The 23,190-nt window shown below is 43.5% G+C and overlaps 1 protein-coding gene across 3 annotated transcripts in view; it reads right to left on the bottom strand.

The window, feature by feature from the left end:
* Positions 1 to 2: 2 nt before the first annotated feature.
* Positions 3 to 23,190, bottom strand: part of amot (angiomotin) — a 57,823-nt gene continuing 34,635 nt past the window's right edge. For all 3 annotated transcript variants that reach the window (XM_073817248.1, XM_073817250.1, XM_073817249.1), the window contains 5 exons: positions 21,482 to 21,631; positions 18,191 to 18,381; positions 16,326 to 16,705; positions 5,254 to 5,505; positions 3 to 3,576 (listed from right to left, as the gene is read on the bottom strand). In XM_073817248.1, coding sequence (XP_073673349.1) covers positions 3,467 to 3,576; positions 5,254 to 5,505; positions 16,326 to 16,705; positions 18,191 to 18,381; positions 21,482 to 21,631 — 1,083 coding nt within the window. In that variant the 3' untranslated portion in view covers positions 3 to 3,466. The remainder of the gene's footprint in view (positions 3,577 to 5,253; positions 5,506 to 16,325; positions 16,706 to 18,190; positions 18,382 to 21,481; positions 21,632 to 23,190) is intronic.

Below are 23,190 nucleotides of genomic sequence, written 5' to 3' on the forward strand. Positions count from 1 at the left end.
GCTGCAGTTGGATCAGTTTATTAAAAAAAATTAAATTAACCAAAAAAAAAAGTTACTGAAACGCTTTAGACTATAAACCAAATGAAAAATGTAAAGCCATATACAAAATCTGCATGAGATAAGATAGGAAATGATGAACAGGAATACAATTTAATTCAAATTAATCATCATTGTACAGTAATAACATTGTCAAGCAGCAACTAGAGTGACATTTTGTAATGAAACCAATACTAGTGAAATGAATGTAAAAACAAAGGAAAATACGTAACATGCCCATTTGATTGGGACGCATGGCTATACAAAATAATACAAAAACACATTCTCATAATTTGTCCTGAGATGGACCGACACATTCTGCTTTAGAAACTCAAATGTAGCAAGACCATCAAGATTAGTTTAGATAACAAGACTGAGGCCTCAGGTGGAACGAACTGATAAATGTGGTAATGACCAGATTAGCCTGACCAGCAAAGTTAAACTTTAATTTCTGTATGTGGAAACTCTGACCGTTTAAAGCATTTTCACGTTTGCATACAGAGAAGCATATTTGAAACGGAATGCTTGTTTATCTGTATATCGTCCCACCTTTGTCTCAGTCCACTCTTTGGTCCATTGTCTTAGTTTGTGCCCAAATTAGATTAGTGCTCTTCAAAACTTGCTGAAACCATCCGAAATACACAGCTGTTGAGCATTGACAATGGGTGATCTAACAATGCTGGAAATGTTCAGATTTGATCTAAAAAGGAAAGACAGGAAGGAAGAAAATCTAACTAGTTTCTATTTCTCAAGCGAATGAGAAAAGACTGATTGTGTACAAAATGTCAAGTACCGATGCACACAATGTGCTGAACTGTGCTGACACTGGCTGTGCTCAAATACTTGATGACTTGGAAATGAATTTGATTTGGTCCATGTTTCAAAATAAGTGATGTGAATACAACTAGTCAAATAAAATGCTATGAAATTAGATTTTTAGGGACATATTGAAATTTTTAAGCGTCTGTGGTTGTCTCAAACAAATACTGAACTGAAATATGAACTATGTTGGATTTCATTAGCCCTGTATTTTTGAAATGGTTATATAATGCTTCGCTTTGGTCACATGGCATTTAGGGCTCAGATGATTGGCTCAAAACAAGATACTGCAATGTCCTACAGGGGGCAAAATTTGCTTAGTGACAAGTTTGAACCATTCAAAAGCTTAGTGTTAGAGTTTTTTTTAACTTTCATTCAGCTGAAAATGTATTAGAATATTATTAATATAATATTTAACATTTTTAAGAACCAAATCAATATATATATAGCACATATCAAAACCGAATGTTTTGATCAAATACACTACCAGTCAAAAGTATTTGAACACTAAGATTTTTTTTGTTTGTTTTTACTATTTGTAAATGTTTTTACTATTTACAATAACTGTTTTCTATTTGAATATATTTTAAAATGTAATTTATTTCTATGATTTCAAAGCTGAATTTTTGGCATCATAACTTCAGTCATGATCCTTCAGAAATCATTCTAATATTCTGATTTGCTGCTCAAAATCATTTATTATAATTATTATTATGTTGAAAACAGCTGAGTAGGTTTCTTTGATGAATAGAAAGTTCAGAAGAACAGCATTTATCTGAACTAGAATTTTTTTGAAACATTATAAATGCCTTTATCATCACTTTTGATCAATTTTAAGCATCCTTGCTAAATAAAAGTATTAATTTTTATAATTATTTTAGATAAATGCTGATCTTTGGATCTTTCTATTCATCAAAGAATCCTGAAAAAAAATTTACTCAACTGTTTAAAATATTGGTAATAATAATAGAAAATGTTTCTTGAACAGAAAATCAGCATATTAGACTGATTTCTGAAGGATCATGTGACACTGAAGACTGGAGTAAATAAATTACATTTGAAAATACTTTCAAATAGTAAGCAGCTATTTTAAATAGTAAAAATATTTCACAATATTACAGCTTTTGCAGGCTTGGTGAGCAAAAGAGAATTCTTTAAAAAAAAAAAAAAATCATACTGTTCAAATACTTTTGACTGGTAGTGAGAGCAGTCTTAAAAACATATAAAAAACAAAACTTATCAACCCCAAACTTTTGAATGGTATTGTAAATACTAGCATTTTGGGCATCTAGAGTCATTCATTTAAAATTTTGAGTTCTCTGAGATGATGACCTGCTTTAAAAACTTGCATTTGAATTTCTATTTTTTCTGAAATGACAAAAACCCCCGTTAACACAAAGACCATTTCTCATATTTGTGTATAAGCACCTGAGAAACCCGAGCGAATTCACAAATAAATCAGCTTAACATTGTTGTAACATCTGCCAGGGAACGTTTTAGAAAAGTGGTTCAGATGTGCAAACACTGGAAATGTGACATGTTCCAGATGAAAACAGACATATCGAGCAGACGTCACATTGACGCCTCTCACAAGGCTGTTTCTAAAGAATTTCCGAAAACTTTGAAGCACATGACAAAATAATAAAAGCACTGATATCAGATGGTTTCATAGATATTTACTGATTTCATGGAAGAATCTCATTTACACATCCATGTAATCTTGAATTACGTTAGACCCTTTAAATATGATGAGGATCGCTGCTTGGCTCTGCTTTAAAATGTGTGAATAATTTGTCGGATTCCTTTGGTCAAGAGCTTAATGTTTGTCTTGCAACCACGAGACTGAAAAACTATCTACAAAAAAAAGTGAAAACGATGACTTAGGAGTAACCATCACATTGAAACGAGAGGTTTGGAGGTTTTCCAAACTGTGAAAGGACAGACCGGGAAATCCGGGACCCCTGGCTACCACCACGTACCTTTCGTTTAAGGCACGTTGTGGCTGCTGTAGCTCGACTGGAATGATAGACCTCAGTTCTGATTGAAAAACTACAGACTCTCACACAGACAAACCCAAAACCAGTTGGGCCACTCATACTTTCACATACGGATCATGAGCTTGTGGACAATGCTTGTTGGTCCATTGCTCTTAAACAGTGTGCGGTGAACCATACAGTACGCGCTGTATAGACAATGCGTCCTAGAATTTAAAAAAGGCCCTACGACATTCAGTTTTACAGTATTGCGATTCAGTATTTACATGTAACAACTGTTCGGCTAGTCACCATATCGCTTGATACTCAAGTGCCACATTTGTATTATTAGTACATATACATAAAACAATTGCATACCCAAAAAAAGAAAAATGAACACAAAGTAGTGCAATAAATGTAAAAAATGATGCCAATACATTTGGTCCGAGGGTCTGGAGGGGGGAAAAAACACCACCAGACAATACTGTACAAAAAGTGTTGATTGTAAATGACGTTGCGTGTTGCTGTTCGTAGGTTTGTGTAAAGAGTGCATTCCTAAACATCCCGACAATCTTGAGCTGAAAACGTAACGGAGAAAAGTGCACCAATTCCTTCTCCTTCTTTGTTCATTTGTGTGATCAGATGAGAATTTCCACCATCTCGTTGTCCACGTCCTGCGCTGGGAGTGGCGGCGGTGGCAGCACTGGTGCTCTCCTCTCTAATGTACTGCTGTGAAACACTGGCACATCTGTAGAGAGAAAGACACATGGATATGTTAAGATAATACAAAAAAATTTATCTCTATATAATCAATGTGTATTGTGCCCCCCTGAGTTTGAACTTCCAAAATGCAGCTTCAAAGGGCTCTTTAAAAACTTGACCTGCTTCAAAATCTTGCATTTGAATTTCCATTTATTTTGACATGACAAAAACCCCTGTTAACATAAAGACCATTTCTCATATTTGTGTATAAGCACCTGAGAAACACGAGCGAATTCACAAATACATCAGCTCGACATTGTTGTAACATCTGCCAGGGAACGTTTTAGAAAAAGTGTTTCAGATGTGCAAACACTGGAAATGTTTGTATGTGATTGTAGAGACAAAGACACATGGATATGTTAAGATAATATGTATGGTGCCCCAAAGTTTGAACTTCCAAAATGCAGTTTAAATGCAGCTTCAAGATCCCAGCCAAAGAAGAAAGGTCTTATCTAGTGAACCGATCAGTTATTTACAAAAAAAAATAATAATTATATACTTTTAAACCACAAACGCTCCTCTCGCTCTAGTTCTGCGTGAATTCCTGTTTATGACAGTTAGGGTATGTCGAAAAACTCATCTCATCTTCTCTTTTCTCTTTCCATCTCATTTTCTCTTTCAACTTCAAAATCGATCTACATTGCTGCAGATGTACCGACCCAGTGTTTACAAAGCGAACATGCAAAGAAGGTCAAACGCCCTTTATATAAAAAAAAAACAGTTAGGGTATGTTTTCGACATACCCTAACTGTCCTGAACAGGATTACACACAATTTACACAGAGCTAGGCCAAGACGAACATTTGCGGTTAAAATGTATACAAATTGTACTTTTTTCGAAAATAACTGATCATTTCGAAACTTGAAGTCTTTTTGAATTTGAAGATCAGGGTAAATGTAACTTATTTTCTCTTCTGGAAAACATGTAACTATCTTCTGTAGCCTCTGAAGAACAGTACTAAATGAAAAAAATCTGATATTTAGGCTAAATAAGAAAAGTTTTCACCCCTGGCTCTTAATGTTTCTTTCTGAAGCTTCAGTGAGCATTTGAAACTTCTGTAATAGTTGCATATGAGTCTCTCAGTTGTAATCAGTGTGAAAAGATGGATCTCAAAATCATACGGTCATTGCTGGAAAGGGTTCAAATACACAAAAATGCTGGAAAACCAAAGAATCTGTGGGACCTGAAGGATTTTGCTGAAGAACAGCAGGCAGTTTAACTGTTCAGGTCAATCAATGGACTCAAACAATTATCACTAAACAGCTGTGGATCATTCAGGTAACAACACAGCATTAAGAATCAAGTGTATGTAAACTTTTGAACGGGGTCATTTTTATAAATTTTACTATCATTTCCCTTGTGGACTATATGTAAATGTCTTTTATCTGAAATATCTTATTCAGGTCAGTACTAAATAAACAATAAGATGCATTTTGTATGATTAAGGTCCATGAGCTAAGACTCAAACTCAGGACACCTGAAATCTAACGGCCCTCTATGTCGACATGCTGCCAACGAGGCTACTTCATCAATCAGTTGCCATTCAACTAGTCATTAGTGGTTGCTAGTTTGGCTTCTTATTACAAAAGCAAAACCTGAAGAAAACGCTGGTTTATCATCTGAAATATGTGATTTCGTGTGTTTGTGTGCACGTGAGCTGTACCGGCGATGCGGTCGGGTATGTAGACTGGGCTCGGGCTGCTGATTCGGCTTGGTCCAGACATGCTCTGCAGGGCGGGTGTGCTCGGCTTGCTGGCCTCCTGACCCTTTTCGGTCTGGGTGCAGCTGTCTCTGCTGCCAGTCTTTGAGTGTGTGGCGGCTGGCATTGGGGTGGAAGGCAGGACTGGAGATGGAGAGGAGGAGATGGACTCTGTCCTCAGAGAGTCACCTCTGAACTCTGGGCCCAACAGAACACCTGAAACATGAAGAGCATGAACAATTCAGACATGGATGGAAAAGATACATTAATACAATACAATGCTTTGTATTATGGCTGCAAATAGTGATAAAATGGTGAATATTTAATTACTACAATACTAATATGTGACCCAGGGCCACAAAACCAGTCATGAGGATACATCTAAATCATCTGAATAAATAAGCATTCCATTGATGTATGGTTTGTTAAGATAGGACAATATTTGGCTGAGATACAACTATTTGAAATCTGGAAGGTGAGGGTGCAAATAAATCAAAATATTAAGAAAATTGCCATTAAAGTTGTCCAAATGAAGTTCTATTACTAATCAAAAATTAAGTTTCGTTAAATTTACGGTAGGAAATTTACAAAATATCTTTATGGAACATGATCTTTACTTAATATCCTAATGATTTTTGGAAAAAATTGATTAATTTTGACCCATACAATGTATTTTTGGCAATTGCTACAAATATACCCATGCCACTTAAAACTGCTTTTCAGGGTTTCCGCGGGTCCTTATAATGTCTTAAAAAGTCTTAATTGTAGTTGGATCAAATTTAAGGCCATAAAAAGTCTTAAAAGGTACAAGAATGTCTTAATTATGATTTCATGAGGTCTTAAATTTGCAGTTACTGGGAAAATTCTTAATTCCTTTTTATGTACAGCACTTTGAATTACCATTGTGTATGAAATGTGCTATATAAATAAACTTGCCTTGCCTTGCCTTTCCGAAAGTGCCACCTGCTGGCAGATAATGAATTTGCATTTCCAATAACGCCATCTGCTGTTTTTGTTCTGACCAAAGTGAAAATCAATGAAAGATTTTACACTGCAAACATGCAGAGTTGTAAATGTGAACTGGTGGATTGACAAGAAGTGCATTATAGAAATCTAAACAATTAAGACAAAATAACAAAATACATTTATGTTATTTATTTAATATAATATCAATCAATCAATCAATCAAATTTTATTTATATAGCGCCTTACAACAGCCAGAAAGGTGCCCAGGGCGCTTTCCAGAAAAAGATCAAGAATCACAACAGACAACAATAAATACAAGCACAAAAAGGAACATAAAGCAGCAATCGAGTCAGCGGCTACGTGTCGAAAGCTTGACTGTAAAGATGTGTCTTCAATTGTGATTTAAAAACACACAACTCAGTGTTACTGCGAAGCTGTGCCGGAAGTGCGTTCCACAGTTTAGGGCCCTGGACGGCAAATGATCGGCCTCCAAACTTTTTATAGTTGAACCTGGGCGTAATTAGTGCGATGTGTTCAGAGGAGCGCAGAGTTCTTGCTGGTTGGTAGACCTTAACCAACTCCGCGAGGTAGGCAGGGGCCAGACCATTGATGGCCTTGAACACGAACATCAAGATCTTAAACTCCACCCTGAACCGCACTGGAAGCCAGTGGAGAGAGTGAAGGACAGGGGTGATGTGAGAGCGTTTGGAGGTGTTGGAGAGGAGACGTGCTGCAGCGTTTTGCACCAATTGAAGCTGATTAAGAAGTGATTGATTAAGTCCAGTGTAGAGGGCATTACAGTAGTCAATCCGCGAGCTGATAAAGGCATGGACAGCCTTTTCAAGGTCAGCTCGGGACAAGAATGGTTTGACCCTACTGAGGAGCCTTAGCTGGTAAAAACTTGCCTTTACGACTGCATTTATTTGTTTACCAAAATTCAAACCACTGTCAAAAATAACACCCAGGTTGCGCACTGTCGGAGCAAACTGAGGTGTAAGAGGACCAAAAGTGAGGGAACTGTTGGGTGAGTCCGGGGTGAACAGGATATACTCAGTCTTTCCATCATTCAAGTGAAGGAAATTCTGGGAAAGCCATTCTCTGATGTTGTGGATGCAATTATGGAGAGGGTCCAGTGCAGAACGGTTATTCAGAACCACAGGAAGATAGATCTGAAGGTCGTCTGCATAAAAGTGAAAACGGACATTGTGACTGGAGATGAGTTGACCAAGTGGCAGCATATAGAGTGAGAACAGAATAGGACCAAGAATAGATCCTTGTGGAACACCAGATGACAGAGGGGCGGCTGAGGAGGAGAGGTCGTTAAGCATTACTGAAAAAGTCCTGTTTGTGAGGTATGAAGAAAACCATCTGAGAACCATGCCCTGCAGTCCGACAGTGTGTTGAAGTCGTGAGATGAGGACAGCATGATCCACAGTGTCAAATGCAGCGGTCAGGTCAAGTAACACCAAAACCACAGAGCTTTTACTGTCCAGTGCTCCAAGAATGTCATTATGGACCCTAAGTAAAGCTGATTCCGTGCTATGCCTAGACCTGAAACCAGACTGAAATTTATCAGCAATGGCGTGCAGTTGAAGATGAGACTGGAGCTGGGAGACAACGAGCTTCTCCATCAGCTTAGACAGGAATGGCAGATGAGATATAGGACGGAAATTGGACAGTATGGAAGGATCAAGGTTGGATTTCTTTAGTAGCGGTCGGACAATGGCATGCTTGAGAGCAGCGGGAACAGTGCCCAAACGAAGACAGCTGTTCATAAAGGAGACGAGGCAGGGTCCCATGATGTCAATAGCCTCCTTCATAATCCTAGCAGGAACGGCGTCAAGAGGGCAAGTGGCGGCCTTCAACTCATGGACAGCTTTTTTAAGGTCCACAAGGGTAACTGCCTCAAAGTTCTCCAGCACATATTGTGCCTCTTGTGAGGGTCTGACAATAGCAGGGATTTGTGTGATGACTTGCCTAACAGACATAACCTTGTCCAAAAAGTACTGTTTGAATGTACTACAAGTGTGTTCAGATACATCATTCAAACTACCAGACACCGGATTTATCACTGAGTTAATAGTGCTGAACAGAATTCCAGGGCGATGACTGTTGCTGTTAATGAGATTGGAGAGGTACTGTCCTTTAGCTTTCTTCACTGCACTCTGATAGGTGGAAAGACTGTCTCTAAACATCTCCAGTGACACCTGCAGCCTATCCTTCTTCCATTTGCACTCAGCCTGCCTACACCGTCGCCTAAGGGCCCGAGTTGTATCATTGAGCCAGGGGACTGATGGGCTTTTGGAACCCATTATCTTGTAGGGAGCAACAGAGTCCATAATCTGAGAGCAAATAGTGTGAAAGGAGGAGAGGAAAAGGTCAGGACACGAAGGTGGAACCAAGTCAGCAGCAGAGCAGAGATCAGAGGCAGTAAAGGCAGCAACAAAGTCATTAACTGTAGAAGAGGTGATGATACGCCGACGTTGGGGGGTGGTGGGGGTGGGAACAAGTGGAGCCGCACGGATGTCAAACCGTATGAGAGAGTGATCAGATACGGGAAAATCCAGAACCTCACAGGTTGACACTGTCACTCCACGCGAGATGATGAGATCAAGGGTGTGACCTAACCTATGAGTTGGGCAGGATATGGACTGGGTCAGATCCAGTGAGTGGAGAAGTGCTTTAAAATCATTAGCAGATTTATCAGAGGGACAACAAACATGAACGTTAAAATCACCACAAATTAGGATATTATCAAACTTTGGCATGAACTCTGACAGAAACTCTGAAAAATCATTTAAGAAGTCCTTGTTTAATCTGGGCGGCCGGTAGATTATTGCACATAAAATAGGACAGGGCAATGTGAGCAAAAAAGCTTGTAACTCAAAGCTGGAAAAGCCTCTGGTGGACAGCTGGCGGCACTTCAGTGACTGTCTGTATATGGTGGCTATCCCCCCGCCCCTACCCGTTTGTCGCGGGGTGTTGAGGTAACGATAGCCAGAGGGGAGGAGTTCCGAGAAAGCACTGACGTCATCTGAACGGAGCCAGGTTTCAGTGAGGAAAAACAAATCCAGATTATGAGAGGAGATGGCATCATTGAGGACAAATGTTTTGTTATTAAGCGATCTGGTGTTACAAAGTGCCATACGGAACGTAGTCAAGTTAACAGGCGGCGATGTCATGCGAGGAATTGGACGGAGATTTCCTTGGATGCAGCACCGGGTAGATGTTTTTCCACGGCGGGGACACGGAGATGAAACACCGGTGTCGGGGCTAACCAGCCGAAGCCACCGGTAACATTCCCGCGATCTTCTTGCGCTGCCAAGCTCCGGTCGATCTCCACACCTCAGCGACGGAGAATCCAGGTGAGTCCTCAGCCTGACATGTAGCCCACCTCTCCGACCGCGTCTTCTGCGGCGTTTTCTGCCTGGTAGCCGGCAGACAGGGCGTCTCAGAAATGGAGGAATTGATGACAACAGTGGCGGTGGTAGTTTGAAGGACTGGGCGTTTAGTAGCCCAATTGTTGCAGAACACAATTCCAGCAGCGTAGTCCGATCATAAACTATAGCCGGTGAAACTATAGCCGGTGAAACGACAGCTAAGACAAACGAAAGAAAACCGAGTAGCAAGAGGCAAGCCAAACACAGCGGCGCCATCTTCCCGGATAATAATTGATTGATATTTTTTTAAATTAATATAATTAATACTTTTGACATAATTATATAAAACGTGTTTTTGTGAAAACCTGTATCTAAACTGTAAATTATTTTACAGTTTAAAATGTTACCATAGACATTGCCCTACCCTGCTATGGTATTAATTTTTCTTGTGCAGGTCATAAAAAAGGTCTTAAAAAGTCTTGAATTTGAGCTCAAAAATCTTGCAGATACCCTGCTTTTGTGGTCCAGGGTCACATATGTCACTGGAAATGACATCAAAAATGGAAAAAAATTACACACAAACTAACCATCAACTGCAACTTTCAGACACCATCTTTATTTTATTTTGATCAAATTTAGAGCATGAGATGTAGTTCCCCTTCAGTCATTTCACTACGACGTTACATGGGAATCGCTTGAGAGTCCAATCGTCTCTGAGCCTTATTCAAAAGGCCAATGAAAATTGGCGAGTGGCATTTGCATGCCAAGCCACGCCCCTTACATACGGGTATATAAGATGGCGGCATGCAGCCAGTCAGTCAGATATTTGCTTCAGAGCTGTTCTGCTCGAGCCTCTTTTCAAGAAGAAATAATAAGAAAACTTCACGTTCCTGCTGCTCTCTCTCCGCTGACGTGCTGCCATCTAAAAGAGTGAAATCACTAAGAGAGCGTTTTGGCAGCCGTCAGCGGTATCCTGCGGGCGGCCGTTTTTACGGCCATAAACAAGCCTCCTGCACTCCAGCGCGCGAGCTCCCCTGGGCGCACAGAAGTGCCGCGGTTCCTCCCTGGGCAGACCGGGATCTAAAAGAGCAATTTCTCACGGCTGTGTAAGACGTTCTTTTCAGAATGGTCTTCCGGCCGTGCGCTGCTGGATGCGGCAGTTTTCTCACCTCTGAGGACGGACATGAACACTGCCTCACATGCCTGGGTTTAGAGCATGCTGAGGCAGCGTTCACGGATGGTTCGTGCGTTCACTGCGAACGCATGACCATGATCACGCTGAAGAACCGCCGTTCTTTTGCGAGACGGCTCCCCTCGGTGCCCCGCGGCTCGTCGTTAAGCCGTCAATGCTTTTCGGCCGCCGTGGCGAGGCACCAGGGGGACTTACGGGTGACTGTGCAGAACGTGCCGCCGGCCCCCAAAGCCCAGCGGCCGTCTGCATCTCGGCGTGGTCCCGTCGAGTGGCCGGAGCAGTATGCTTCCCCGGATTCCGGGCCGAGCATCTCCTTTGGCGCTCCACCGGAGGAAGAGATGTCTGTCGCTGCGTCAGAGGGTGAGTCTGATGGTGAAGCGGACATCTCACCTATGGTTGCTGCCCCGTCTGACATGGACACTGAACTATCGGCTATGCTCCTCCGAGCCGCCAGGGGGATCGGGCTGGAGGTGTCTCATGCGCCCCCGGCCGATCCCTCTAGGCTTGGCGACTGGTTCCTGAGGGGGGCGACTGCGGTTCCGCCGCACCCTCCCCTCGTTCCATTCTTTCCGGAGATGCATGAGGAGCTGATTAAAACCTGGCGGGCGCCTTTTTCATCTCGCCTTCGCCCCAGCTCCTCCTCCCTTGCCACCCTCGATGGCGGGGCAGCCCGGGGATACGAGTCGGTTCCCCAGGTTGAGCGTGCTATTGCGGTCCATTTATGCCCGCGTGGCGCCGCCTCCTGGCGGGACCGGTCGCATCTACCCTCCAGAGCGTGTGAGCGCTCGTCCGCGCTTGCGGGCCGCGTATATCGCGCTGCTGGACAGGCTGCCTCCGCCCTGCACGCCATGGCCACCTTACAGGTCTACCAGGCGCAGGCACTGAAACAACTGCACGAGGGTGGCCCTGATCAAGACATGATGCAGGAACTCTTGGTCTCTTGGTCAGGTGATGGCCAGGAGCGACACTTATGGCTTAATCTGGCTCAGATGGCGGACGCCGACAAAGCTCGCTTTCTCGACGCCCCCATCTCCCAGAGCGGCCTATTTGGCGACACTGTCGAGGATTTCGCCCAGCAATTCTCGGCAGTCCAGAAGCAGACGGAGGCCATCAAACATATCCTGCCCCGCCGCGAAGCTACCATCCCGCCGCCGGTGGCCCCGCCTCCGCCTGCCCGTCGCCGAGGGCGCCCCCCTGCGGCAAGTAAGACAGCTCCAGCTCCTTCTCCCGCCGAGGTTCACGAAGCCAGGTTGGCTACCCGGCGCAGAGCCGGCCGCAGAAGAGCGGCACCGCCCGCCTCTCAGGGACCAGCCAAAACTTCTCGCAAGAAACCTGCGAAACGTCCCTGACGCGGGCAACCCAGAGGTGGTGGAGATTGCTCTTCGGGGGACAGTGACATCGACTTCCCCACTCCCGGTGGAGGGCCGGGAGCTTCTGTGCACACTAACACACCTCGGCCCCGAGTTCCCTTCTCGAGCAGAACTTACACTCCTCGGTATCGGACTCGGAGCCTGATATCGCCAGCGCGGTAACCAGGGAAGAAGGTAAGCGATGTTTCTCGCACCCAGACTCTCCCCCAGAACCTTCTGTTCTCTGGGGTCAGTCCCCTTCCCCCCGCCCCTCCAGGCTGCCCCACCGCGGTCACGTCGGTCAACGTTCCCTTGATACCGCTAGCAAGCCGGTTGAAGGCTTGGCTTCAGCTTCCCAACCCCTCGCGGTGGTTGATACGGACGGTACGTCTCGGCTATGCGATTCAATTCGCCAGGCGTCTGCCCAGGTACAGAGATGTCCATTTCACTATTGTCCGTTCGAACACGCATGCCGCTGTCCTGCGTGCGGAGGTTGCAGTCCTACTGGCGAAGGACGCAATCGAGCCAGTCCCTCCAGCCGAGATGAAGTCAGGGTTCTACAGTCCCTACTTCATCGTGCCCAAAAAGAGCGGTGGGTTAAGCCCATCCTGGATCTCAGAGCTCTGAATCGGTCCCTTCTCAGGCTGCCGTTCAAGATGCTCACTACGAAGCGCATGCTAACTTGCATTCGTCCCCAGGATTGGTTTGCGGCCATCGACCTGAAGGATGCGTACTTTCACGTCTCGATCCTTCCTCATCACAGACCCTTCTTCGATTTGCCTTTGAAGGTCGAGCGTATCAGTACAAGGTTCTTCCATTTGGCCTGTCCCTTTCTCCGCGCGTCTTCACCAAGGTCGCGGAAGCAGCCCTGACCCCTCTTTGGCAGTCGGGTTTTCGCATCCTCAACTATCTCGACGTCTGGCTCCTTGTAGCTCACTCGCGAGACTTGTTGTGCGAGCAGAGGGACCTGGTGCTTCGGCACCTCAGCCATCTGGGCCTTCAGGTCAACCGAGAGAAGAGCAAACTCTCCCCAGTGCACCGGATCTCTTTTCTCGGTGTGGAGCTGGACTCGATCAACATGACAGCCCGCCTCACAAACGAGCGCGCGCAGTCAGTGCTGAGATGTCTGGACTTATTCAGACACAAGACAGCGGTCCCTCTCAAGACTTTTCAGAGGCTCCCGGGGCATATGGCAGCCGCGGCCGTGGTCACGCCGCTGGGCTTGCTTCATATGAGACCGCTTCAGCGCTGGTTACACGATCGAGTTCCAAGACGGGCATGGCACCGTGGCACACTTCGGATTGGCGTTTCCCCGCAGTGTCGCCGCCTTTTCAGCCCGTGGTCAGACCCTGTCTTCCTTCGGGCCGGAGTTCCCTTGGGGCAGGTTTCCAGGCATGTCGTGGTGTACACGGATGCCTCCACCACAGGTTGGGGTGCTGTGTGCAACGGGCAAGCAGCCTCGGGCTCCTGGACAGGACCTCAGCTGCAGTGGCACATCAATTGCCTCGAGTTGTTGACTGTGTTTCTGGCCCTTTGTGCTTCCGATCGACGCTGCGTCAGAAGCACGTGCTTGTTCACTCCGACAGCACTGCGACTGTGGCGTATATCAATCGCCAGGGTGGCCTTCGCTCACCTCGCATGTCACAACTCGCCCGCCGTCTGCTCCTCTGGAGTCAAACGTGGCTGAAATCGCTACGTGCCGTTCACATTCCAGGGGAACTCAACCGTGCAGCGGATCAGCTCTCACGGCAGTCCACCCACCCTGGAGAATGGCGACTCCACCCCGAGACAGTCCAGCTGATTTGGAGTCGTTTCGGCCAGGCTCAGATAGATCTGTTCGCCTCCCCCGAAACCTCCCACTGCCAGCTCTTTTTCTCTCTGACCCAGGCTCCCCTCGGCAGAGACGCCCTGGCTCACAGCTGGCCTCCGGGGCTCAAGTACGCCTTTCCCCCAGTGAGCCTCTTTGCACAGACCCTGTGCAAGATCAGGGAGGACGAGGAGAAGGTCTTGCTGGTTGCGCCATATTGGCCCACCCGGACCTGGTTTCCAGAACTTATTTCCCTCGCGGCAGCCCCTCCCTGGAAAATCCCCTTGAGGAAAGACCTTCTTTCTCAGGGGATGGGCACAATTTGGCACCCGCACCCCGACCTGTGGAAACTTCATGTCTGGCTCCTGGACGGGACGCGTCAGACCTCGCCAGGCCGTGAAAAACACCATCATTCAGTCCCGAGCCCCCTCTACGAGGCAGGCTTACGCTCTGAGGTGGGGTCTGTTCGTTGACTGGTGCTCCTCTCGAGCTGAGGACCCACAGAGATGCACGATTGCAGTAGTGCTTTCCTTCCTGCAAGAGAAGTTGGAGCGCAGGCTGTCCCCTTCGACTCTCAAAGTGTACGTTGCTGCTATTGCAGCGTATCATGATGCAGTGGATGGGACATTCCTGGGTAAGCACCCACTGGTCGTGAGGTTCCTTAGAGGTGCCAGGAGACTTAATCCTCCCAGACCACACCTCATACCCTCTTGGGATCTCTCCGTCGCCCTCCGTGGCCTACGGGAAGCTCCATTCGAGCCACTTGCGTCAGTTGAGCTGAAATTTCTGTCTCTTAAGACAACGCTCCTGACTGCTCTGGCCTCCATCAAGAGGGTAGGGGACCTACAAGCCTTCTCTGTCAACAAAACGTGCCTTGAGTTCGGGCCCGGAGATTCTCACGTCATCTTAAGACCCCGGCCCGGTTATGTGCCCAAGGTTTCCACCACGCCCTTCCGCGATCAGGTGGTGAACCTGCAAGCTCTGCCCCCGGAGGAGGCAGACCCAGCTTCTGTGCTGCTCTGCCCTGTTCGTGCTCTGCGTATTTACATAGACCGTACTCGGCACTTCAGGCGCACCGAGCAGCTCTTTGTCTGCTTCGGAGGTCAGCAGAAAGGGAATGCTGTCTCCAAACAGAGGTTGGCCCATTGGGTGGTAGAAGCCATCTCCCTATCTTACTTATATCAGGGAGAGCCATGCCCCTTAGGTGTTCATGCCCACTCCACTAGGAGTGTTGCCTCTTCCTATGCGTTGGCTCATGGCGCCTCACTAGCAGACATCTGTAGAGCTGCGGGCTGGGCGACACCTAATACCTTCGCTAGGTTCTACAACCTTCGCGTAGAGGCCGTATCCTCCCGTGTCTTAACTTAAGACTTCAGGTGAGCGGGAGGATGGCTGGTGTCGGCTTGCTGCGCCATTCCCATGTGGATCCGTGCGCCATTCCCAGAATGTTCCCTCCGGTGAACCCTGGGTCCTCCATGCCCCGCAGTCTGGCCTAGATGCGGAGTAGTCCCTGACTGTGATCCTGCCTGGGTCTCCTTCGCCCCGCAGGTTGTGGCTTATTGTTTATTTATTCCAGCGGAGGAGACAGCTGTTTCCCTCGTGTATCCCTAAAAGTCTTTATGGATATATTGAATTATTCTCATTTCCACATGTAAAAATTTTCATGTGCTCCGCCCCCCCCCCCCCAACCAACCCATGCTTCAGTACAACTGGCATCCCTGGAAAGGCGCCCCTATTGGGCCTCAGGGCATTGGGAAGGTTACGTTACAGTCTTCATCTGCTGACACGTCCGCCTGTCAGCACGTGGGGTTGTGCGTAACGTGGCGTCAGGGTCGTGGCCTGTTCCATAGGGTCTGTTCCCATGTAACATCGTAGTGAAACGACTGAAGGGGAACGTCTAGGTTACGAAGGCAACCCTCGTTCCCTGAAGGAGGGAACGGAGACGTTACATCCCCTGCCACGACCCTGGCGTCGCGCTGACGCCGGCTCGATCCGGCTCTTCAGCAAAAACCTGACTGACTGGCTGCATGCCGCCATCTTATATACCCATATGTACGGGGCGTGGCTTGGCATGCAAATGCCACTCGCCAATTTTCATTGGCCTTTTGAATAAGGCTCAGAGACGATTGGACTCTCAAGCGATTCCCATGTAACGTCTCCGTTCCCTCATTTTGGGAATGAGGGTTACCTTCGTAACCTAGACGTTTTTGGTTGATTTAGTAAAAATACATATTATTTTATTAGTCTTTTAGCTAGTTTACTACTGGGGGATCTCTGAGAGTTAAACAGTCCCACCAGTAACCCATTTCGGATCTATTTCACATAACACCGGACGAACTTACCCAGACTGCCCTTCCAGCTGCGGTCTTCCCTGCGCTCCTCCGTGATGGGGCTGCTTCCGCTGAGGCCCAGAGAGTGTGACAGCAGCCCAGAGCCGCTGGAGCTGCCAGTGCCAGTAGCTATGGACATGAGGGACTTGGAGGGCCTCATGGCAGGGGCGTCTAATTTGCTGGCCGGCTCTTTCCGCGAACGCTGATGCAGTACCTTTATCATGGCATCTTTCTCTATAATCTGAGCGTGCAGGTTCTTGATCCTGCTCTCCATGTCCAGACAGCGGCGGTTAGCCATGAGGATCTCCTCTTCTTCTTTCTGGATACGAGCCTCCACCGAAGTGTCGTAGCTGCTGCTGGGGGAATGGCTGATGATGGCAGAGGACGTGTCTCTGGATAGGTTAGAAAATAAACAAGCATAAAAACCAATAAAGAATAGAGTAGATTTTCAGCAATTTTTCACCAGTTACTTTTTTTTTTGCACTTTTTCAATTCCAGTTCAGTTTCAGTTAGTGGTCAGAGAAAGTTTTACTTTTGCTTTTATAAAATAGTAATTTCAACTTTTAGTTTTACTTTATTAAGTTTCAATATTCAAAATTTTGAATGAAGGCATTGACTAAATGAATAAATGTGACCCTGGACCACAAAACCAGTCCTAAGTAGAACGGGTCTATTTGTAGCAAAAGCCAAAAATAAATTGTATGGGTCGTAATGATAGATTTATCTTTTATGCCAAAAATCATTAGGTTATTAACTAAAGATCATGTTCCATGAAGATATTTTGTACATTTCCTACTGTAAATATATCAAAACTTAATTATTGATTAGTAATATGCGTTGTTAGCAACTTAATTTGGACAATTTCTCAATATTATTACTTTTTTGCACCCTTAGATTGCATAATTTTAAATAGTTGTATCTTATATACAGTCAAACCCTAAATTATTCATACTCCTGGCAAATTCTGACTCTTACTTTTATTCAACCAGCAAGTTTTTTTTTGACTGGAAATGACACAGGCTTCTCTCAAAAGATAATAAGACGATGTACAAGAGGCATCATTGTGGAAAAAAAATATTTCTCAGCTTTTATTTACATCTGAACAAAAAGTGGCATGTCCAAAATTATTCATACCCTTTGGAAACAGTCACAGTCTATGGGGAAATCCAAAGTTCTATACCATTCCAAATAGTCCAAGCTGTTCTAACTTGGCCTTGGGCACCAGTGGACATTTTAGCACGACAATGACCCAAAACACACAGCAAAAGTGTTGAAGAAATGGTTAGCAGACAAAAACATTAATGTTTTAAGTCCTGACGTAAATCCAATTGAGAATCTGTGGAGGGAGCTAAAGATCAGGGTGATGGCAAGGAGACCCTCCAACCTGAAAGAGTTGGAGCTCATCGCTAAAGATGAATGGGCAAAATACCAGTGGAGACATGCAAAAAGCTAGTCAGCAATTATAGGAAGCGTTTGATTGCTGTAATAGCCAATAAAGGCTTTTCTATTGATTATTAAGAAGGGTATGAATAATTTTTTGTTTAAATGTAAATAAAGTGAGCCACTTGTACAGCATCCTATTATCTTTTGGGAGATGTCTGTGTCATTTCTAATCCAAAAAAAAACTTGCGGGTTGAATAAATGTAACTTTAAGTCAGAATTTCCCAGGGGTATGAATAATTTCGGGCTTGGGACTGTATATATAGTTTCAGTTTAGTGTTATTGTTTTTGCAAACTTCCAATTGTATTTCCATTGCAGGACAACATATCTTTTCACTGTTAGTTTTCAGGATGATAACCCTGAGATATCTTAAATAACTTCCTATATTACTGCATTGTAGGCTTAGTGTATAGCAGTGAACTGTGAACTTGAATACCTCTGTGTGGCCACAGAAGCAGCGGCGTCCAGCGCGAACTGTCTCATGACGCTTTCCTCCAGGTATTTCTGCTCCCATTTGGTCATGTCGGCCTCCAGGGCCAAAATCCTCTCCTCTTTTTCTCTCAGGTGCTCCATCAGAGCCGCTGTGCTGAACTCAGGACCAACTGTGTTCTGAGAACCACCCTGCCTCTGTGAAAGCGAGAGAGAGAAAGAACCATTAATAAATCTCTAATGGTTAATCTAAATCTCAGTTAAGTAATTAAACCAATTCCGACTAAAATGTCATTTAAAATAGACATTTTTCCCATTTAAGCTAGCTTTGACTAAAAATCAACACTAGGGTTACAATCAATGCAGTCCAATGAAAAATGTTTCATTTTACCTATTATTTTCATATACTGTGTATTTTATGCTGATTAAGTACTAAGCAATACTAAGCATAGATTTCATCAAAATATCTTAATTTGTGTTCTGAAGATGAATGGTCTTACTGGTTTGGAACAACCTGAGGGTAAGAGTTTTCATTTTCTGGTGAACTATCCCTTAACGAAAGCAATAGATGGCATTTACTCCTATTCTTTCTTGTTTGGATAGTTATGCGATCAGAGAAAACACCTGAAGTGACCAGTAGTAAACGGGCTGTAAGATTTGAATACTCTCTGAAGTATTCTAATCTCATCTGAAGGTTGTTTCAGGTATCTTGGTTGAATGAACCCCATAGAGAAGGATGTCCAGTGTCTGGGCCCCTAATGAATAATACAGCTGTCTGCTACTCCTCCTCCTCTTCTTTCAACAGACACACACATTCACATAGGAGGGTGAGCTGCAACCTTTCCTCCAGATTAGAGGTCAGAAAAAATTGGACACACAGGAGGAGGATACACAAGGAAACAGATCATCTCCGCAAGGACAGCATGAGCTCCTGCTGCCTGCAGCTGAGTCTCATCCATGTATAAATGTTGCGTGTGTGTAGAAAAATGAATTGGTTGCATTGCATTTATTGCAAGGGTTTTAAACTGAGGTCCAGGGAATCTTTTTTTGAACCAAATTTAAATTCATGTCCCAGTTACATTGTGTTGGTTAAATAAACATTATTTACACTATCAGAAGAAATATATTTTATATATTTATTTTAACAATGTAATCAATACTCTATTCATTAAAGCCAAGTATGACTCTCAACAAGTTTAGCCATTTTACATTTATTCCAAAATAATAACTCAAGGCAGTAAAAGTTTAAACATTATATTTTATTTGTGAACTTATGTTCAGCTGTTCTTTTTAAAAGTTAAAGGAGTAGGTCACTTTCAGAGCAAAAATGTACAGATAATGTACTCACCCCATTGTCATCCAAGATGTTCATGTCTTTCTTTTTTCAGTCGTAAAGAAATTATGTTTTTTGAGGAAAACATTTCAGGATTTCTCTCCATATAATGGACTTCTATGGTGCCCCTGAGTTTGAACTTCCAAAATGCAGTTTAAATGCAGCTTCAAGGGCTATAAATGATCCCAGCCGAGGAAGAAGGGTTTTTTTTAGCGAAAGGATCAGTTATTTTCTAAAAATATTTACAATTTCTATACTTTTAATTCTCTACACAGAGTACACACATAGCTAAACAAGATGAGCATTTGAGGTTAAAGAGTATATAAATTGTAATTCTTTTTAGCTAGATAAGACCCTTCTTTCCTTCAGCCATCTGAAGCTGCATTTTGGAAGTTCAAACTCAGGGGCCCAATAAAAGTAGATTATATGGAGAGAAATCCTGAAATGTTTTCCTCAAAAAACATAATTTCCTTACAACTGAAGAAAGAAAGACATGAACATCTTGGATGACAAGGGGGTGAGTACATTATCTGTAAATTTTTGTTCTGAAACTACTCCATTAACTATTTTTGAGTTTTTCGGGTCATCAGTCATCAAAGCTCGGTAAATATGGTTTACAGACATGAAGATTTACCTTAAATTTCTCCAAGCTGCTTACTTACTAGACTCCCACAGATCATGTTTTCACACCATTTCAAGTCTTATTTTGACAAAACAAAGTGGTTATATCTAAATGTGACCTGTTTACTTACTTTTTTTAAATTAGTCTTCCCATTAACCCCATTAAATTGTTCATTCAGACTGATTTGCAAATGTGGAACACAGACAAACACGAGGCTTTTTTGCACAACTTGCAGAATCTGCTAAATGTTAATTGTTTTACCAAAATAAGAGAGATCATACAATATGCATGTTATGTTTTACTTAGTACTGACCTGAATAAGATGTTTCACATAAAAATGTTTACATATAGTCCACAACAGAAAATACTAGTTGAATTCACAAAAATGACCCATTTAAAAGTTTACATAGAGGTTCCACAAATTCTTTGGCTTTTCAGCATTTTTGTGTATTTGAACCCTTTCCAACAATGACTGTATGATTTTGAGATCCATCTTTTCACACTGACGACAACTGAGGGACTCATATGCAACTATTACAGAAGGTTCAAATGCTCACTGATGCTTCAGAAGGAAAAAAAGATGGGGGTGAAAACTTTTGAACCGAATGGAGATGTGTACATTTTTTCTTATTTTGCCTAAATAATTATAGTTTTTTCATTTAGTACTGACCTTCAGAGGCTACAGAATATACTTACATGTTTCCTAGAATACAAACTAAGTTAAATTTACCCTGATCTTAAAATTCAAAAAGTTTTTCACCCCCGGCTCCTGCTGAAACATCAGTGAGCATTTGAACCTTCTATAATAGTTGCATAAGAATCCCTCAGTTGTCCTCAGTGTAAAAAAAAGATGAATCTCAAAATCTTACAGTCATTGTTGGAAAGGGTTCAAGTACACAAAAATGCTCAAAATCCAAAGAATTTGTGGGACCTAAAGAATTTTCCTGAAGAACAGCAGGCAGTTTAACTGTTCAGGACAAACACGGGACTCATGAACAACTATCACTAAACAAAAAACAAAAAACAAACAAGAATCAAGCGTATGCAAATTTTTGAACAGGGTCATGTTTGTAAATTAATTTTATTTATTATTTTCTCTTGTGGACTATATGTTAACATCTTAAATGTGAAATATCTTATTCAGGTCAGTACTAAATAACAAATAACATGCATTTTGTATGATCCCTCTAATTTTAATAAAACAACACATTGTAGATTCTGCAAGGTGTATGTAAACTTCTGGTTTCAACTGTATATATATATATATATATATCAAGATAACAAAAGGTTCTGGGCTAGAATGTGGTCTGGTTAAGAGAGGATAGCATACGTGCATCTCTTACCTGTTGCATTCGCAGTGATTCGAGCTCTCTCTCCAGTCGAGTGCGCAGCCGATGCTCAAGCTGTTCTCTCTTCTCACAAGCAGCCTGAAGCTGTGCTAAAGCCTGCTGCATCCGCTCCACCTTCTCCACATATACCTGTTTTTTCTTCAGCTATACAAACAAAGAATGCAGGTCAGATGCTGCTGCTCACACCACAACCAGAAAACCTCATCCACCTTACAATGCCCCCTTGTATCCTTCAACCTCTCGCTCACTTCTCTACATTTCTCAAATCCACCAGTGGTTGTAATTGCAGTCAAAATGAATGACCCAATTTAGCTCAGGGGGGGACAACATAACACAGAAGAGAGAGAGAGAGAGCACAGAATTATTTGGCTCCCGTTTGGAAGGGGTGGGTGGAGAGGGCAAGAATTCAGCCATCCTCAAGTCCTTTCATGGCAGACAACTCAAGAGGCTTTGTTAAGGGAACAAGTGGGCGTTTGTGACTGGACAGAACAAAAGTGGAACGGCCCGGTGCATTTCGGGACGCAAGGGTGCTCGCCCCGTTCGGCGAAGGCCAAAAGGCCCTCTGGGAGAAAGCCAAAAGAGCTCAACCACAGACTCCAACTGTTACAAACACTCAAGAGCGGAGTTCAGAAACGTCAACGCTACTTCGCTTAGAAGGCTTTTTTCTCGCTTTCCCTCCCTATTGAAGCTTTTTTTGGCCTTGGTAAAGGTTGTGCGGTTTCAGAGAATGTTGCAGCCAACGATTCACTCAAGCTTGAAGATCTTAACTGCAGCATTGAGGAGTTGACGGGAAGAACTTCAAAGAACTTGAGAAGGTTGAGCTTAAACATTGTGGTGGAGTACCACAGGGATGCGTTTGAGGGTAAGTGGGTTGTGACTCGATGAAATGTCCATTTAATGCTGGTTTCGATAAAGTACACCCACAACTTTGTTTATCAACAATAGACACTTATAAGCAGGAAATATTTACAGATGTTAATTTATTTCCCAAAAGGCTAAATTGTTCAATGGTCAGAGTGTTCTTAAAGCAATTTGAGAAGTATCTGGAATAGATCAAGCCCGCTCTAAAATCTCTCCAGTGAAAGGCTGCCAAACAGGCAAACTGTTTTAGTCCTTCATCTGGATGGCAGTATGACTCAGCAACTCCCTGGCCAAAATTTAAAAATTAGAGAATAATGTACAATCATAGGCGTAGCTTATGCACACTTTGCCACGCTAAATTTACCAATAAACACGTTGAAAATAATGCACAATAAACATGATTGTCAACATGATCTCAAAGGAGGCTTTTATTAGTGAATTTGTTGGGCTTGATTCAACTCACGATGGCAGGCATAAACACTTTCCTTATTAATTTAATAAGAGTTACAGAAAAGAAACAATTAAAAAAATGATATTATGAAATCTATTTTAAGGTTTTGGTCAGTGTAAATGAACATTTGGGCAAAAAGCAGGCATATATGTGACCCTGGACCACAAAACCAGTCATAAGACTACATTTTTCTTCAATTTACAGATACATCATCTGAAAGCTGAGTAAATAAGCTTTCCATTGACGTAAGGTTTGTTAGGATAGGAAATATTTGTCCAAGTTAACCATTTGAAAATTTGCAATGTAAAGTTGTAAAATAAATTTAAATATTGAGAAAATCGCCTTTAAAGTTGTTTAAATATTACTAATCAAAACCAGTCATAAGTAGCAA

The sequence above is a fragment of the Garra rufa genome, chromosome 14 (assembly GCF_049309525.1).
Source record: "Garra rufa chromosome 14, GarRuf1.0, whole genome shotgun sequence".
NCBI lineage: Eukaryota > Metazoa > Chordata > Actinopteri > Cypriniformes > Cyprinidae > Garra > Garra rufa.